Source organism: Sinohyriopsis cumingii, chromosome 8 (assembly GCF_028554795.1).
Source record: "Sinohyriopsis cumingii isolate HCF-2022 chromosome 8, ASM2855479v2, whole genome shotgun sequence".
Lineage (NCBI taxonomy): Eukaryota > Metazoa > Mollusca > Bivalvia > Unionida > Unionidae > Sinohyriopsis > Sinohyriopsis cumingii.
Genome location: NC_142968.1, coordinates 10,557,226 through 10,578,150, shown reverse-complemented (window position 1 = coordinate 10,578,150; position 20,925 = coordinate 10,557,226). Strand labels below are relative to the sequence as shown.

The 20,925-nt window shown below is 34.1% G+C and overlaps 1 protein-coding gene across 3 annotated transcripts in view; it reads left to right on the top strand.

Annotated features, from left to right (window-relative positions):
• The window catches only part of LOC149792967 (dynein axonemal heavy chain 6-like), a 246,874-nt gene that overhangs the window by 52,148 nt on the left and 173,801 nt on the right, over positions 1-20,925 (top strand). For all 3 annotated transcript variants that reach the window (XM_089966835.1, XM_089966833.1, XM_089966834.1), the window contains 8 exons: positions 629-819; positions 2,801-2,909; positions 4,061-4,181; positions 10,958-11,109; positions 14,214-14,366; positions 15,298-15,399; positions 18,323-18,472; positions 19,749-19,877. In XM_089966835.1, coding sequence (XP_089822961.1) covers positions 629-819; positions 2,801-2,909; positions 4,061-4,181; positions 10,958-11,109; positions 14,214-14,366; positions 15,298-15,399; positions 18,323-18,472; positions 19,749-19,877 — 1,107 coding nt within the window. The remainder of the gene's footprint in view (positions 1-628; positions 820-2,800; positions 2,910-4,060; positions 4,182-10,957; positions 11,110-14,213; positions 14,367-15,297; positions 15,400-18,322; positions 18,473-19,748; positions 19,878-20,925) is intronic.

Below are 20,925 nucleotides of genomic sequence, written 5' to 3'. Positions count from 1 at the left end.
AAAAAAGTTGATCAGGTATACTCTCCCAGTTTTTGGAAACTATAGTCCATTTCAAACTGTTGAGCAGGATTTTCATTACCTCATGGTGTGCTGTTTACTGTATGTGCACTAACACAGTAGGTATATTGATACAGACTATTGGAACATTTACAGAAAATAATTGGGTATTCTCACATATAAGTTGAGGCCAGATGCAGCCAACATAGACCCTGATCTGCCATCACGTATGTGCAATTAGAAATTAGGGTTGTTTGCTATACTAACAACTTGCAGAGACCCAGCGCTACCGGCACATTTTTAGACAAATATGGGTCTGCAGTTTGCAGACAGACCTGGTTTATAAGTGAATATATATGTAAATAATTCATTTGTTATCTCAGGGATAAAAGTTGATTAAAGCTTCTTTCTTTTTTGTTGCTATGTCGCATTTAAAGTTTAACAATTACATCAGCAAGATGTTTTTTGAATAAAGTAATAACAGAATAAATACTTCATAAAGTTAGCAACAAATTCATTCATTGTTCATGATTTTTGAGACTACCTTTACAGTGATGCTGCTAGAGGTTTCTATGAAATATGATTATAAAAGCTAAATTTTCATTTTGTTTTAATTTTTTTTCCCATCCAGAATGAAGAGGAGGCCCCAGTGTCACCTCCACTGTATATCACTGAGTTTATCCTTGAGCCCAATCAATTGTTGTTTGAACCTGATGTGGAACAGTTCCAGGAAGGAATTTCAGAGGTCATCAAAAGATTCCAGGATGCCGTTCTTAGTGTACAAAATCTTGTTCCAGACACTTACTTTGATGCATTTACAAGGTATGATAAAGAAATTTAATTTTATTTTGTTGCAATTATTGCAAATATTGCAAATACCCATGCATTTTGCTGCATATTCCTAAAACCCCATTTATCTCCCACTTACCCCTCCAACTGTTATACATACAATATGTACTCACTTATGAGTTGAGTTCAGCTGCAGATAATACAGAATCTCAATCAACATAGACCCTGCAAACAGGCAAAGAACCTGCAAACAACATAGACCCTGCAAATAATACTGAACCTCAATCAACATAGACCCTGCAAACAATACAGAACCTCAATCAACATAGACCCTGCAAACAATACAGAACCTCAATCCACATAGACCCTGCAAATAATACAGAACCTCAATCCACATAGACCCTGCAAATAGTACAGAATCTCAATCAACATAGACCCTATAAGTAATACAAAACCTCAATTGACATATACCCTGCAAATAATACAGAACCTCAATCAACACAGACCCTGCAAATAATACAGAACCTCAATCAACATAGACCCTGCAAATAATACAGTACCTCAATCAACATAGACCCTGCAAACAATACAGAACCTCAATCAACATTGACCCTGCAAATAATACAGAACCTCAATCCACATAGACCCTGTAAGTAATACAAAACCTCAATCGACATAGACCCTACAAATAATACAGAACCTCAATCCACATAGACCCTGCAAATAGTACAGAATCTCAATTAACATAGACCCTGCAAATAGTACAGGATCGCAATCAACATAGACCCTGCAAGTAATACAAAACCTCAATTGACATAGACTCTGCAAGTAATACAGAACCTCAATCAATTTAGGCCCTGCAAATAATACAGAACCTCAAACAACATAGACCCTGCAAACAACACAGAACCTTATCTACTGCTGCATAATGCACCTGCAGATAAGTGTCTAAGTTGTTTGTTCTACTGATTGCTCCTGACAAACTACATAAATCCATATCAGGTCTATGCAGTTTGCAGTTGAACTTGACTTATAAGTCAGCATATTATGCTTCCCTTTTATATGAATGTATATCCAAAGTTTATCAAACAATGTATAAAAATGTCACTAAGTGCATTTTTTATTTACATTGACCTTTGACTCCCATGGGATCAAAGATGTCTCATAGATGGTCACCACATGGGCAAACCTATATAGCAGATTTTTGACCCACTGGTTTACAAGTGGAAGTAGTTAGGGATGGATGGACAGATGGTGTTACAGTATCCAAAACACTTTTTAAAAAAAGTTTGTGGTTATTAGAGTTAGAAAACAAAAATAGTTTTGGTGTTCTGTCCATGTAAAGCAACTTTTTTATTAACTATAGATGGAGTACCATAGAAATCTTTAATGTCATCATATGCTGTGATGTTGCACAATACAATAAACTTTTTACCAATGATGCAGACAGTGTGCTTGTATGAGTCTCATTCACATTTAAAATAAATCATACATAGTGATGATTATAGTCATGTGACCATGAATTATTTTCCACAGTTCACATGTGAAAATACTTAAAATTAAGGAAATTGATTTTTGCAGCAAGTAAGCCTTACATACATACACAAAAACACACACACACACAAACATATAAATATATTTTTTTAAAAATGTTTTCTAATTTCATGGTGTTTGTTTTTTGTAATCATATCATTATATATGTTTATTTATGTTATAGGTGTTGTCTAGTGTTGTAAAGCGCTTAGAGCTTGTAAAGATTAGGGGATATACAAAGTCCTCATTAATATAAATATAAATATAAATATATATATATATATATATATATATATATATATATATATATATATATATATATATATATATATATATATTAAAAAGAAATTTGCAGAACAATCAGTGTTGTAAATATAAACATTATGTTGAAACTTTAGTAAGTTTCATGGAAGTTTCATAATTACAGTCTCTCAGTGTAAACATAATTTAGGAAATATTTCATTGAATTCTCTTTTTGCAGGCCCATTATCAACAACAAGTTTGAGGAGAAAACGTGTGGTGAAGGTCCTAGTCTGTCCACCATGTTTGAGGATGACAAGCATCTACAGAACATAATCCACAGCATTAGGGTGAGCACCAGTCTAAAAAAAGTCTGGACCAGTAGAACTCGTCAAGTTAAAACTACTTTCTATATTCGATTTGGAAACCAGTCTAAAATTGATTCACAATCAAAATTCTTTGATTCAGCCTCACTTTCAGCTTGTGATTACATATAAACATTTTGGGAATCTTTCCATTTTTATTTTAAGGATGCCTGGAATACTTGCTTGTAATTAAGTTAAATTTTGAAGTTTTAAAATTGCAGAAAATATAAATTAATATCTCGTACTCCCATTAATTTTCTGTTTTGGGTTTACCTGACCCCAATTTCATGAAACAGTTAAACATTTCTTCCTGAGATTGAGATTTTTGAATATCTTTATTAATGATCAGTTGGTAGAATGTCTTTTCAAGGAATATTTAGCAGGTATCATTGATGTATTTTACACAGATTTGAATGTTTCTTAAATGTGTCATGCCTTATATCTGAACAAATGTTTGGATTGTTTGCAAATTTGAGGAATTTCTGAATTCTTTTTTTCTCAGAAATAATATTTCCATGTTCTAAATTTTCAAAATAAGTGATTTTGTATCCAGTTCATTGTCTCTGCCTTTGATAAAAAATATTTTTTTGTTTGTTTGAACTGTCACAATCAAGATAAAATGTAAAATCTATTCAAGTTAAGCTAAAGAGAATTTGAGTGAAATGCTGGCCAGAAGGCCAAGTAAGTAAATCAGTGGCTAGTGTTTCCCTGTCCAGGCTGGCACATTTTAAATCCTTACAGGTATTTTGATGAACCATTACCCATGTCCACATCATGGTGTAAAATAGTAAATTTTGTGTCAGAGGTCAAAGTCATTAGTGGGAAAATGTTTAAAGGCCATGCATCATTTGTTGTGCTCTTACTTCCAAACAATCGACTACATTTAAAGAAATTTTGAAGGAAATTGTCCTACTTACCCAGACTTTTCCAACCACTCCTGCCTCTGGTTATTAGCAATCAGGTGAAAGATTTCAGGCCCATTTTGGGCCTTTTGTTTTCTCATGTTTTCACTTTTAAGTTTAAAAGTTCAGATACATGTATTAGGTTTGAAATTGAACAGGTAATGTGTGATCACATGTGTCAAGTCAAATTTAGGGAAATATACTTGTATAACACTTGGTGTCTTTCCTTTGTAGGAGGCCTTGACGGCTGCCTTCAATGCTGCCAACCAGTATGCTGACACATTTGAGACTCACCGTGAATTCTACAGAGAGAATGAAAGTCTTGATTTGGAAGTTCTCAAGAAAGAAGAACATGGTTTGTACACAATTCAATACTTGGCAGCAAATCAGTTCCAACTTCTAAGCTTCTGGCTAAAATGATCCATCACTTTTGTAATATTTCATGTTTGGCATCTATTTTGAATCAGAGATTAATTTTGCTTTGGTAATTAAAACTGGTTGAAATGACTCTTCAGAGTTTGAAAAAGCACAAATTCCATTTGCATCTGAATACTTATTTTCTTGCTAATAAACTCACCCAGACTTAGAAAACTCAATAAAATATGTTTTGGAAATGTTTGTATAAAATGTGTATACAACGGACTGATTTTTTTATCAAGACATAAATATATATACAATGGACTGATTGCTTTTATCAAGACATACATGTGTATACAATGGACTATTTTTTTTTCATGACATAAATGCTCATATCAGACACAGGGAGTTTTTAAAAAACTTGGATGTAGGCTTGAAAAAATACTTAAATGGAAACTTGTATATTGGTATTAGTCTTGTCATGTGCTTGAGATGAGCATAACAACAGGTGTGAAACTGCCTGTGGGTTTCTCTATCAATTGTACATGTCTATATCCTAGTATCAACCAGGGGGGAGTAACCATTGTATTTCATGGGTAAGGACCAATCTCCAACAAGCAGCTGAGGTATTGTGTAAAAGACAGTGAAAATAAATGAATCAGGCAATTTTTTATTTGAATGTATATTGATAACTAATACTACAATTTTGCAACACTGAGTAGCAAGACAGTGAATACAGTGATTAATTATAACACCAAATCCTTATACCCTTCCACTTTTACTGGTAGCCTTAGCATTACAAAAATGTGCATTGTGTACACAAGTGATATGAGGTTTGTGTCAACATTTCTGACCAATGTCTTAGCATTACAATAACAAGTCCTCTGTGTACTGCATCAACATATGTGACTACATATTAAGGAAATAATAATGATTGAGTCAGATTTACAGCATATGGGTATAGCCATATGAAGACTTCCGAATGTAAGAATATGTGTATAGTCATATGAAGATTTCCAAATGTAAGAATATGGGTATAGCCATATGAAGACTTCAGAATGTAAGAATATGTGTATAGTCATATGAAGATTTCCAAATGTAAGAATATGGGTATAGCCATATGAAGACTTCAGAATGTAAGAATATGGGTATAGTCATATGAAGATTTCCAAATGTAAGAATATGGGTATAGCCATATGAAGACTTCAGAATGTAAGAATATGGGTATAGCCATATGAAGACTTAAGAATGTAAGAATATGGGTACAGTCATATGAAGACTTGCGAATGTAAGAAAATGAGTATAGCCATATAAAGGCTCAAATCGTAAGAGTATGGTTGTAGCCATATGAAGAGTTCAGAATGTAAGAATATGGGTATAGTCATATGAAGATTTCCGAATGTAAGAATATGGGTATAGCCATATGAAGACTTCAGGATGTAAGAATATGGGAGTAGCCATATGAAGACTTCCAACTGTAAGAATATGGGTATAGTCATATGAAGATTTCTGAATCTAAGAATATGGGTATAGCCATATGAAAAGTTCAAAATATAAGAATATGGGAGTAGCCATATGAAGACTCGAATCGTAAGAATATGGGTATAGCGATATGAAGACTTCAGAATGTAAGAATATGGGTGTAGCCATATGAAGACTCAAGTTGTGAGAGTATGGGTATAGCCATATGAAGAGTTCAAATCATAAGAATATAGCCATATGAAGATTTAAAATCATAAGAATATGGGTATAGCCATGTGAAGACTTCTAATCGTAAGAATATGGGTATAGCCATATGAAGAGTTCAAAATGTAAGAATATGGGTGTAGCCATATGAAGACTTCAAATCGTAAGAATATGGGTATAGCCATATGAAGACTTCAAATGGTAAGAATATGGGTGTAGCCATATGAAGACTTCAAATTGTAAGAATATGGGTTTAGCCATATGAAGACTTCAAATTGTAAGAATATGGGTGTAGCCATATGAAGACTTCAAATTGTAAGAATATGGGTTTAGCCATATGAAGACTTCAAATTGTAAGAATATGGGTGTAGCCATATGAAGACTTCAGATTGTAAGAATATGGGTGTAGCCATATGAAGACTTCAAATTGTAAGAATATGGGTGTAGCCATATGAAGACTTCAAATTGTAAGAATATGGGTGTAGCCATATGAAGACTTCAAATTGTAAGAATATGGGTGTAGCCATATGAAGACTTCAAATCATAAGAATATGGGTGTAACCATATGAAGACTTCTAATCGTAAGAATATGGGTATAGCCATATGAAGACTCAAATCGTAAGAATATGGGTGTAGCCATATGAAGACTTCAAATCGTAAGAATATGGGTATAGCCATATGAAGACTCAAATCGTAAGAATATGGGTATAGCCATATGAAGACTCAAATCGTAAGAATATGGGTATAGCCATATGAAGACTTCAAATCATAAGAATATGGGTGTAGCCATATGAAGACTTCAAATTGTAAGAATATGGGTGTAGCCATATGAAGACTTCAAATTGTAAGAATATGGGTGTAGCCATATGAAGACTTCAGATTGTAAGAATATGGGTGTAGCCATATGAAGACTTCAAATTGTAAGAATATGGGTGTAGCCATATGAAGACTTCTAATCATAAGAATATGGGTGTAGCCATATGAAGACTTCTAATCGTAAGAATATGGGTGTAGCCATATGAAGACTTCAAATCGTAAGAATATGGGTGTAGTCATATGAAGACTTCAAATCGTAAGAATATGGGTTTAGCCATATGAAGACTTCAAATTGTAAGAATATGGGTTTAGCCATATGAAGACTTCAAATTGTAAGAATATGGGTATAGCCATATGAAGACTTCTAATCATAAGAATATGGGTATAGCCATATGAAGACTTCAGATTGTAAGAATATGGGTGTAGCCATATGAAGACTTCAAATTGTAAGAATATGGGTGTAGCCATATGAAGACTTCAAATCGTAAGAATATGGGTGTAGCCATATGAAGACTTCTAATTGTAAGAATATGGGTATAGCCATATGAAGACTCAAATCGTAAGAATATGGGTATAGCCATATGAAGACTTCAAATCGTAAGAATATGGGTATAGCCATATGAAGGCTTCAAATTGTAAGAATATGGGTGTAGCCATATGAAGACTTCAGATTGTAAGAATATGGGTGTAGCCATATGAAGACTTCAAATTGTAAGAATATGGGTGTAGCCATATGAAGACTTCTAATTGTAAGAATATGGGTATAGCCATATGAAGACTTCAGATTGTAAGAATATGGGTGTAGCCATATGAAGACTTCAAATTGTAAGAATATGGGTGTAGCCATATGAAGACTTCAGATCGTAAGAATATGGGTGTAGCCATATGAAGACTTCTAATCGTAAGAATATGGGTATAGCCATATGAAGACTCAAATCGTAAGAATATGAGTATAGCCATATGAAGACTCAAATCGTAAGAATATGGGTATAGCCATATGAAGACTTCAAATCGTAAGAATATGGGTGTAGCCATATGAAGACTTCAAATTGTAAGAATATGGGTGTAGCCATATGAAGACTTCAAATTGTAAGAATATGGGTGTAGCCATATGAAGACTTCAAATTGTAAAAATATGGGTGTAGCCATATGAAGACTTCAAATTGTAAGAATATGGGTGTAGCCATATGAAGACTTCAAATCGTAAGAATATGGGTGTAGCCATATGAAGACTTCTAATCGTAAGAATATGGGTATAACCATATGAAGACTCAAATCGTAAGAATATGGGTATAGCCATATGAAGACTTCAAATTGTAAGAATATGGGTATAGCCATATGAAGACTCAAATCGTAAGAATATGGGTGTAGCCATATGAAGACTTCAAATTGTAAGAATATGGGTGTAGCCATATGAAGACTTCAAATTGTAAGAATATGGGTGTAGCCATATGAAGACTTCAGATTGTAAGAATATGGGTATAGCCATATGAAGACTCAAATTGTAAGACTATGGGTAAAGCCATATGAAGATTTCAAAACTTACAGGAAGAACATAAAGTGGTAAAATATTGATATTTATGAAGTTAACTGCCATGAGATTTCACGTATGGGTGAGAGTAAAGGTACATGTTGGTGACAACATTCAGTGAATTTTAGTGACCTTATTGTACACAGCATATCTCATTTTAATTTTTAATGAATACAAATTTTGGATGTAGTTTATTTTTGTATCTCTTTCTACTTATTAAAGAATATGCATTTGCGATAGAGTTATTTTAATTATCTCATTCTACTTTTTAAGGAATATACATTGTAGATTGAGTTTATTTATCTCATTCTCCTTATTAATGAATACATATTGGTGATGTATTTACATTTTTTTTGTTGAAAATCTCTCTCTTTTTATTAGGGAATACCCATTGGGGATAGAGTTTATTTTTATTAATCTCATTTGGCTTAATAAGGAATACACACTGGGGATAGAGTTTATTTTTATTAATCTCATTTGACTTAATAAGGAATACACATTGGGGATAGAGTTTATTTCTTGTATCTCATTCTACTTTTTAAGGAATACACATTGCAGATAGAGTTTGTTTATTTTATCTCATTCTACTTTTTAAGGAATACACATTGCAGATAGAGTTTATTTCTTGTATCTCATTCTACATTTAAGGAATACACATTGCAGATAAAGTCTGTTTCTTGTATCTCATTCTACTTTTTAAGGAATACACATTGCAGATAGAGTTTTTTTCTTGTATCTCATTCTACGTTTTAAGGAATACACATTGCAGATAGAGTTTATTTCTTGTATCTCATTCTACATTTAAGGAATACACATTGCAGATAGAGTCTATTTCTTGTATCTCATTTTACTTTTTAATGAATACACATTGCAGATAGAGTTTATTTCTTGTATCTCATTCTACATTTAAGGAATACACATTGCAGATAGAGTTTGTTTATTTTATCTCATTCTACTTTTTAAGGAATACACTTTGCAGATAGAGTTTATTTCTTGTATCTCATTCTACTTTTTAAGGAATACATGTTGCAGATAGAGTTTCTTTCTTGTATCTCATTCTACATTTAAGAAATACATGTTGCAGATAGAGTTAATTTTTATGCAAGGACTGAATAATTATCAACTGCTGATTGATTGATGATTTGCTGACAGCAAGGCCAAGCCAGACCTGCATGAAAGTGGCTTTCGTTTTTTGATCATTAATAAAGAATTGCCAGATAGTTACATCAGTTGTTTGCTGAAGTATTAATGTGTATGATTATGTGTTTACTTATAGTAGCATGAAGGAAAATTAATTGATTTTTGATTTGACAGTTTCCCACTTCATTTGTGAAATATTTCCTTATAATGTAGATCACCACTGTATATAAATTCAGGTTTTTATGAAGCATGCTATAGATGGATTGCACTATTGTTGATTAACGGATTGTTTTTTCCCATCTTCTTGATGCTATTTTATATTTATGTGTAATGAATGTATATTTATAACTTTGTGCAAGAGATAGTGAAGCTTGTAAATGGAGATTTACTGTTGCTTTGACATCTTTAATGAAATCATTCATTTTGATTAAGAGGTTAGTGTTAGGACTGGTCAGCCTATTGTCAGGATAATGTGACTGGGTGGGACATCATGCTACATGTCTGTAGGGGGATGTCCCAGTGCCAGACATCACTATAAACTGCCATACTGCAGACATTGTAGTGATATGACCGAGAAACTGCTAAAGTTATGTTAAAAATCCTGTTAAAGCTACATTAAAAATCCAAACACACACACACACACACACACAAAAACACACATTCATTTTGAAGTCCCAGACATGTTTCTGGACTGTGTTTTAAAGTAATGAGAAAATGTTTATAAAATTTGTATTAGTGAATTCAAAAGTATTAAAGTTCTATTTGCAGGGAGAATGGGTTACAATAGGTATCCTGCTGTGTCCTCTGTATAAAGGTTATATATGTGATGTAAGGACATCATTTGTTGTTGATAGTAATATCTTTGGAAGCATATCTGTTATAATTAATAATAAAGATTTTGAAGACATCTGATATTGATAGTAAGGACTTTGATGGCATATTTGTTATTTGATAGTAAGGACTTTAATGGCATATTTGTTATTGATAGTTAGGACTGATGGCATATTTGTTATTGATAGTAAAGACTTTGATGGCATATTTGTTATTGATAGTTTGGACTGATGTCATATTTTGTATTGATAGTAAGGACTGATGGCATATTTGTTATTGATAGTTAGAACTGATGGCATATTTGTTATTGATGGTAAGGACTTTGATGGCATATTTGTTATTGATAGTTATAACTTTAATGGCATATTTGTTATTGATAGTAATGTCTTTGATGGCATATTTGTTATTGATAGTAAGGACTTCAATGGCATATTTGTTATTGATAGTTAGGACTGATGGCATATTTGTTATTGATAATAAGGACTTTGATGGCATATTTGTTATTGATAGTAAGGACTTTGATGTCATATTTGTTATTGATAGTAAAGACTTTGATGGCATATTTGTTATTGATAGTAATGTCTTTGATGGCATATATGTTATTGATAGTAAAGTCTTTGAAGGTGTGTTTATATTTCTGATTTCATAGATTTTTCACAAAAGAATGTTGTATCATAGGAAGTTACTCTTCATAAAGTACATGACACATTGCTGTTTTTAAAAGGTTAAAAGAATCATCATTTAGACTTTGATGTTTTGCTCTATTTCAGATGTGGCATTCTTTGCTGAGTCCCTGAATACTTACCACCATCAGCACAAAATGGCAATGGCCATCAGAGAGAAGCGACCAATTGGAATGCTGCTGGTGGATGCATTAAAGATGAAGAACCTTTTGATTCCATCTCCCCTCAGATGTCTCCATGTAAGTAATCTCCCCTCAGATGTCTCCATGTAAGTAATCTCCCCTTAGATGTCTCCATGTAAGTAAACTTTACACTGAAAATAAACTTTACACTGAATATATTCTGTAATGATTCCATCTGCCCACAGATGTCTCCATGTAAGTAATATATACTGTAATGATTCCATCTCCCTTCAGATGTCTCCATGTAAGTAAACTTTACATTGAATATATACTGTAATGATTCCATCTCCCCTCAGATGTCTCCATGTAAGTAAACTTTACATTGAATATATACCGTAATAATTCCATTTTCCCTCAGATGTCTCCATGTAAGTAAACTTTACATTGAATATATACTGTAATAATTCCATCTCCCCTCAGATGTCTCCATGTAAGTCTTCATAATAGGGGTACAGATTTTCTTTGAATGTATACTGTAAAATGCCAAGTTTTAGCAACCATAAAACATAATTGCAGATGGAATACTATATAGTGCTAAGACAAATCTGTGCCAACATGTTTTGTTAAATATTTAATTTAATATTTGTATGTTCTGGAATTAGACATGATTGTTTTATTTTTTGTTGGTTGGACTCCAATTTTTCGCATGTGTTAGGCTATACATGACAACCGGTATGTTAGGTGGAGGAAAAACCTGGGAACTCTGGGAAGAATCACCGTCCCATGGAAGGCTGCTGGCAAACTTTCTCACATACTCATGTTGTCAGAGACAGAGACTCAAACATGTACAGACATGGGTGAGACGTCAGTGATCTTAAAATGTGCTTTAGACCACTCAGCCACCAGAGGCTACATAATTGGACATGAAGTATCATCAATCTACACTCAAAAGTCCATAGTTGCAGACACACATAATTAGACATGAAGTATCATCAATCTACACTCAAAGGTCCATAGTTGCAGACACACATAATTAGACATGAAGTATCATCAATCTACACTCAAAGGTCCATAGTTGCAGACACACATAATTAGACATGAAGTATCATCAATCTGCACTCAAAAGTCCATAGTTGCAGACACACATAATTAGACATGAAGTATCATCAATCTACACTCAAAGGTCCATAGTTGCAGACACACATAATTAGACATGAAGTATCATCAATCTACACTCAAAGGTCCATAGTTGCTGGAGCATGGAATTAGACATGAAGTATCATCAATCTACACTCAAAGGTCCATAGTTGCAGACACACATAATTAGACATGAAGTATCATCAATATACACTCAGAAGTCCATAGTTGCAGACACACATAATTAGACATGAAGTATCATCAATCTGCACTCAAAAGTCCATAGTTGCAGACACACATAATTAGACATGAAGTATCATCAATCTATACTCCAAAGTCCATAGTTGCAGACACACATAATTAGACATGAAGTATCATCAATCTACACTCCAAAGTCCATAGTTGCAGACACACATAATTAGACATGAAGTATCATCAATCTACACTCCAAAGTCCATAGTTGCAGACACACATAATTAGACATGAAGTATCATCAATCTACACTCCAAAGTCCATAGTTGCAGACACATAATTAGACATGAAGTATCATCAATCTACACTCAAAGGTCCATAGTTGCAGACACACATAATTAGACATGAAGTATCATCAATCTACAGTCAAAGGTCCATAGTTGCAGAAACACATAATTAGACATGAAGCATCATCAATCTACACTCAAAAGTCCATAGTTGCAGACACACATAATTAGACATGAAGTATCATCAATCTACACTCAAAGTTCCATAGTTGCAGACACACATAATTGGACATGAAGTATCATCAATCTACACTCAAAGGTCCATAGTTGCAGACACACATAATTAGACATGAAGTATCATCAATCTACACTCAAAGATCTATAGTTGCAGACACACATAATTAGACATGGAAGTATAATCAATCTACACTCAAAGGTCCATAGTTGCAGACACACATAATTAGACATGAAGTATTATCAATCTACACTCAAAGGTCTATAGTTGCAGGAGCAATGAATTAGACATGAATCTACACTCAAAGGTCCATAGTTGTAGACACACTGAATTAGACACGAACTATCATAAATCCACACTCAAAGGTCCATAGTTGTAGGAGCATAGAATTAAACATGAACTACCATCAGTCCATACTCAGAGGTTCATAGTTGCAGGAAGATGGAATTAGACATGAACTACCATCAGTCCACACTCAAAGGTCCATAGTTGCAGGAAGATGGAATTAGATATCAGTCTACACTCAAAGGTCCATAGTTGCAGGAAGATGGAATTAAACATGAACTACCATTAATCCACACTCAAAGGTCCATAGTTGCAGGAAGATGGAATTAAACATGAACTACCATCAATCCACACTCAAAGGTCCATAGTTGCTGGAAGATGGAATTAGACATGAACATAATCAATCCTCACTCAAAGGTCCATATTTGCAGGAGCATGGAATTAGACATCAGTCTACACTAAAAGGTCCATAGTTGCGGGAAGAAGGAATTAGACATGAACTTCTATCAGTCTGCACTCAAAGGTCCATTGTTGCTGGAGCGTGAAAGTTAACAGCATGCAAATAAATAATAATTTTTACAGTATACTTTTTAACCTATTTTAATTTACATGCTATTTATTTTTGCTTTTATTTGGGGGAATCTATCTGCAAAAAATATAAATAGCCACCATCTTTTGTGTCTTAAGTGATAAAGATAAAAGCAGTTTAAGTTCTATGTAATTCTGTAACCTCTGGGTCAAGGCTAGGTCTCAGAGTTAGGTCTTGATAAAGCAAATGTGAAGACAGATTTGGTCATTTCTCATTCATATGACACAGAATCATCAGCCTGACCCAGATTTTGGAATTTTCAGTAGCTCATTAGGACAATGTATAATTTTGAATACAACAGCCTCAAAATGAATTGGATTACCTAAGCTATACTATATTTTGATTTAAAAATAAAATATATCTCTGGGATACATTACACACACACACACACACAACATAAAAGCAACATTTTTGTTCTTTTTGGACAGATAACTCTATACTATATTTCAGTTTCATTCCTGTTATTAACAGCCATATTTGTTTTTTTTCTTACCAGGCAATCAATGAAATGTTACCAGCACTAGCTCGTAAAGAGGTGGATCGACTCATTGCAGAATTACAGGATGCTCAGTTCAAGCTTGAGTTCACACCTACCACTACTTTAGAGTTTGTCAAGACTCTTAACTTCCTCGATGAAATCCAAGTCAGGGTAAATTTGGTGTTTAATTTTCTCTCATGGCATAATTACCAAAATTGTTAATTGAAGTACATTCATTATTTCATGTAAAATATCACAAATGGTTGAAAGTAATTGCATTTCAGGTTCATTGATACAGCACTCCCTCACTCTAAGGTTTTTCATTATATCACAGTTCCTTTTAGATGACAAGTATAATCATGGATCCCATTTCGTTAAATGGTGGTAAAAATTATTTGTATGATGTACTTCAATATAATGTAGTCTTACTATAAGGTGGTATATCCTTTGGCTCAGATGGACATCATTATGATGAGGGAATACTGTTCTTCATTATAAGTTGATCCCATTATAAGGCATTATACTCTATGACTTCATGAACTACGTTATAATGAGGGAGTAATTATATTCATTATAAGGTGATCTCATTATAAGACAGTATACTCTTGCTTTATATACTGCATTATAATGAGGGAGTACTGTAATTCCTTATAAGGTGATATCATAAGACAGTATAGTCTGGCTTCATTGACTGCATTTTAATGAGGGAGTACTGTAATTCATTATAAGGTGATCTCATAAGACAGCATACTCTGGCTTCATTGACTGCATTAATTTTACTGGTTTCATTGACTGCATTATAATGAAGGAATACTGCATAAAAAGGAGTGGATCTGCAATGGTCAGCCATTAAACTTTTTGTGGTTTTGAAGACTGGCTTATTTTCACAGTTGCCTTATTTACAATCAAAAATTATCTCAGACTAAATGCAGAGCTTATTTCCACATGTATTGAATTTAGCAAATTCAGAAATCAGCAGTTGCTAGATTATAAATGCTTCCCTCCAAAATAAAAGGGAATAAAATAATCGTGTTTTTGTAGTGTAACAATAAATTATGACATGTGAAGAATGTGTTGCCAATTGTATTCTTTTCTGTTACAGGTAGAGCCATTGGAGAAAGAAGCTTTGGTTGTTAAGGACATGTATGATTTGATTGATCAGTATCAAGTACCCACACCACCAGAGGATATTGCTGTCTATCAGGTAAATACCTTGACATTTTAAAAATATGTTTGTACTTCATGTTCAGATTATTATCCCATCCCTTTGTTGTAAATTATCATCCTGTCCCTTTGCATGAAATGATCATCCTGTCCCATTGTTCTAAATTCTCATCCTGTCCATTTGCATTAAATCATCATCCTGACCCTTTGTAGTAAATCATCATCCTGTCTCTTTGCTATTAATCACCATCTTGTCCCTTTGTGGTAAATCATCATAAGTCCCTTTATGGTAAATCATCATCCTGTCCCTTTATGGTAAACCATCATCCTGTCCCTTTGCAGTAAACCACCATCCTGTCCCATTGCATTAAATCATCATCCTGTCTCTTCGTGAGAAATCATGATATAGTTCCTTTGCAGTAAATCATCACCCTGGCTCTTTGTGGTAAATCATCATCCAGTCCATTTGCAGTAATTCATCATCCAGTCCATTTGCAGTGAATCATCCTGTCCATTTGCAGTAGATCATCATCCTGTCCCATTATTTGTTTATCATCATGTTCCTTTGTGGTAGATCATCATCCTGTCCCTTTATAGCAAACCATCATCCTGTCCCTTTGCATTAAATCATCATCCTGTCCCATTGCAGTAAATCATCATCCTCTCCCTTAGTGCTAAATCATCATCCACTCCATTTGCAGTAAATCATCATCCTGTCCCATTAGCTGTTAATCATCATGTTCCTTTGTGGTAGATCATCATCCTGTCCCTTCGTGAGAAATCATGATACAGTTCCTTTGCAGTAAATCATCATCCTGGCCCTTTGTGGTAAATCATCATCCTGGCCCTTTGTGGTAAATCATCATCCAGTCCATTTGCAGTAAATCATCATCTAGTCCATTTACAGTCAATACTCATCCAGTCCCATCAGCTGTTAATCATCATGGTCCTTTGTGGTAGATCATCATCCTGTCCCTTTATAGTAAACCATTATCCTGTCCCTTTGCAGTAAATCATCATCCAGTCCCAGTGCAGTAAATCATCATCCTGTCCCTTAGTGGTAAATCATCATCCAGTCCATTTGCAGTAAATCACCATCCAGTCCATTTGCAGTGAATCATCATCTTGTCCATTGCAGTAAATCATCATCCTGTCCCATTAGCTGTTAATCATCATGTTCCTTTGTGGTACATCATCATCCTGGCCCTTTGTGAGAAATCGTGATACAGTTCCTTTGCAGTAAATCATCATCCTGGCCCTTTGTGATAAATTATCATCCAGTCCATTGGCAGTAAATCATCATCCTGGCCCTTTGAGGTAAACCATCATTCCATCCTTTTGCAGTTACTCATTATCCTGTCCATTTGTGGTAAATCATCATCCTGTCCATTTCACAATTAATCATCCTATCTCTTTGTGGTAAATTATCCTTCAAGTATTAATTGTCTATCAGTATATCCATCTGTCAATCCGTCTGTACATATACTCTGTCTGTCAAACTATTCATCCATCTGTACCTATCCTCAGTCTGTTCAGCTGTTCATCCATCTGTACCTATCCTCAGTCTGTCCATCTGTCCATCCATCTGCCCATATCCTCAATCTGTCCATCTGTCCGCCCATCTGTACATATCATCAGTCGTCCATATGTCCATATCCTCAGTCTATCTGTCCATCCATCTGTCCATATTCTCAGTCTGTCCAGCTGTTCATCCATCTGTCTATAATTGTATCTGTTCCTAAATCACAGTGGAGAAGTTTACTAAAATTGGCTGAATACTTGCCAAAAAATAACTATATTCAAGAGGAGTATTGTTATTATCTCCCTTCCCTGGAACACCTGGGAATTGATCAGACTTACACAATTTAAATACAATTATATTTTAGAATATTGCTTGACAGAACTTTACATTCACTTTTAGCAGAAAAGGCACACAACTCATGTAATCATTTTTGGGTTATGACCCATGGGATATTTTCCAGTTTGGGTTATGACCCATGGGATATGCTCCAGTTTAGGTTATGACCCATGGGATATGCTCCAGTTTGGGTTATGACCCATGGGATATGCTCCAGTTTGGGTTATGAACCTTGGGATATTTTCCAGTGGATACTTGCAATCATGAATCAACCAAATGGTTGGAAAATTCAAAATAAAACATCTAGCACATGTCTGATTCTGGAGTAGTTAGCTCAGAAACTTCAACACAAGTTCATGTTTATATAAAAATTTACCCCTCCCCTCATGGTTCTCAGTGTTGTAGGAGTAAAACCAATAATTTTTCACGGCTGATCAAATGTAGAGAAGTAATTGAAATTTTGGACGTCAATTAAAAAGTCATGTGGTACAGGTGAATTTTCTGAAACTACTAGTCTTGGACAAAGTAATAAAAAATATAATCAGCCCAGCAGATAAAAAAATAATATATAAAAATTACCATACAGCTATTGTTTTTAATTAAAAATATGATAAAGTTATTATTTTTTGAATAACATTTTTCTTTATTTTGCTGCAATATATTAAGAAAACATGCATCTAAAGACTGATGTTCCATTGTTTTTGGACATATTTCCCAGTCTAACCACTAGATCACATTTCTCACTGTTTTTTAAGGGTATGCAGTCTATTAACTCAACTGTGTCAGAGTGCAATACTAAAGAAAGCTATAATCTGTCCAGTCAGCTTCATTTTTAATATTTATTGGGTGTGTTAGTATTCAGACATATGAAGGGGATTCATGTTGGTAAAATTCTTGGTACATTACAAACTCGGAGCAGTTTACTTGAAACTTTTTAAGAATTTGTTACAGCTTTACTTTTATTGTTTATGTTTTAGCAGTTTTTCACATTTAAAATTTTTACTGTTCAAACGTTTACTTGGCACAGTACAGCCTGAATTATGGTGATGTGCCAGCAAACAGATAAATAATATACTGACATATACATTCATATATTAACTTTCAGACACTGAATCCCAGTATCACCAATGTAAGGAATGCCATTGACAAGTCTCTAACAGAACGGGATGCTAACATTGACAAGTTCTGCACCCACCTAGACAAAGATATTGCTGAACTCAGTAAGGAGGTCAAAGAGGTTAAGCAAGAGGCTCAGGTGCGTGTTTGTCATACCTGCAAAACTAAAGATATTGGTGACACGTTTTTGATGTCATTGTTGTTTTGATTTAGTTTGAATGTTAATTTTTTGCACATATTGAACTCCATTTGTCCGATATTTTAATTCACAGTCATTAAACATGGAAAGTGCATTCATTTGGAAGAATGAAGTTTAAACTTTTAAAAAGAAGGTCTCAGAGACCTACATTTCTTGCTCTGCTGTTTACTATTAAGCTGTTATACAGCAAAATGAGGCAATATTCCATAGAATATTTGTTTTATGCCCCTCCCATATTGTAAGGAGGGTGCATATGGCATTATCCAGTGTCCCATTGTCTGTGTCTGTTCATCACGAATTTTGTTTTTGTGCAATAAGTTCTGAAGAACTTTCAGTATCAAAACCAAAATATGTTTGAAGTTTACATGAGGATGAACTAAGTCAAGTTCAGATTGATACATTTTCTGACAAAATTCGAACAAGATATGGTCCTAATTTGAGAGATCTACTCTAGCACTTTGAACCAAGTATACTTGTGACCCAAAACCCTGCAGGTTGCATATTTTTAAGTTTTATATTTTATGCTTCTGAGACCTTTTAGTGAAATGAACATGATAAAATGCATGCGTTATTTCACATTTCAGTAAGCAATTTAGCTTCATTTAATGTATACTCAAACGATGCCAATTCCTTTGAAATCATATTGCTTTGAAAACAAAGAAAATCATTGTTGGAGTTGGAATATTTCATGTAGCCAGTCAAATTTAAATCATTATTGGAGTAATAATATTTCATGTAACCAGTCAAATTTAAATCATTGTTGGAGTAGTAATATTTCATGTAACCAGCCAGATTTAAATCATTGTTGGAGCAGAATTGTTACATGTAACCAGTCTGAATTAAACCCTTGTTGGAGTAGTAATATTACATATAACCAGTCAATTTTTGGTCCAGAAAGAAGAATAAACATAATAATTTTGAGAAATTTATACATGCACCCTCCACACAGGGGTAATGTGTCAATATTGAAATTGTTACCCCAGACTAATACATCCAAGAAATAGTTCATTTTGGTGGTCTGTCATCTTTGTCTAGTAATTAATTATTTGTCGGATAGGCCTAAGTGACAAATTTATTATCACTCATAACATTTTAACTAATTAACATTAACTTAAAGATGTGTCAGTTGACCCCGTCTCCATGAGGTTGAAAACAAATTTTGTATTGGTGCTAACAAAAACGTTGCCATCTTAACTCCTATTTTCCACCATCCCAGAATCCGATCATCCTGGATGTCCACTCCGAAAAGGAGAAGGTGAAGAATGTCCTTAAGAAACTGCTGGTCCAGATGGATGAGCTTCAGAAGAGGGCCTTCACCTACAAGTCCTACCAGAAGAACTTCAAGGTAAGTCTGTCTGCCAAGTACAATACTGTTTGCTTGTCTTTATTGCAAACTTAAATGTTAAGAGTGAGGACCCAGATTTGTAGCAGACTGTATCGGCATAAGAGACAGAATAGACTGTTATTTATATGCCAGAAGCTCAGGGTCAATTCTGTCATTATAGTGTGTGCTGTATATGAAGCTACATAAAATACAGTTGTGTGGGAATCCTTTCAAATTTGAAGAGCACTACTTCATTATAGCTGATAAATCATTAGTTTTAATTAGAGGTATTTTCCATATTTTTGTTGATCCTGTCTAGGTAGAAGCTTTGGTCCATGAACATGCCCATCTGTCTGTACATCTGTCTGTCTGTACATCTGTCTGTATATATGTATGTCTCTACATCTGTATATCTGCCTTCACCTTAGATTAAGTTCATTGTTAATTTTATTCTTCTCATTTTATTTTTATCCCACTCTTTTCTGATTTGGAATATACCTTCAGCATGCATTAGCTTTATAGTGTATTATTCTGGCTCATGGGTCATCTCATGAAGTGAGGATTTTTACCTCTTTTTTTCTCACAGTGATGGTACATTTGGCAGGAGTTTAACCTCAGTGTTCACATCTTGTACCATGCATACACCTCATTAATGTGGTCAGTTTCTCAAGTATGTCTTTTGCCATCAAGTCATATTAAATGGTATATGAATACATCATGATTTGGTAATTCATTCATTGCACTTTCAGAAGCTGGTATAGTCTAGTTGGGCAAAATTCATTTTTCCAGTTTTAATAGGTGCTAAAGATAATGTACTTTAAACTAATTCAGGGTGATTGTTTTAGCACAAGGGAGCAGTCATTTTTGTAAGCAGTGTGCTTAAATCATGTACAATTTCCAAAAGTACAATATCCAAAATGTCAGCCAGATTATATCAAAGTAGCATAGCGGTATGGCAATGTTTTCTCCACTGTACATGTTTCAAATGCAAACAATTTCACCTTACATACGTCACTCTCTCAAAAGTACATAATAACTGGTGAGCAACCCCATAGTATTTTCCTTCTCC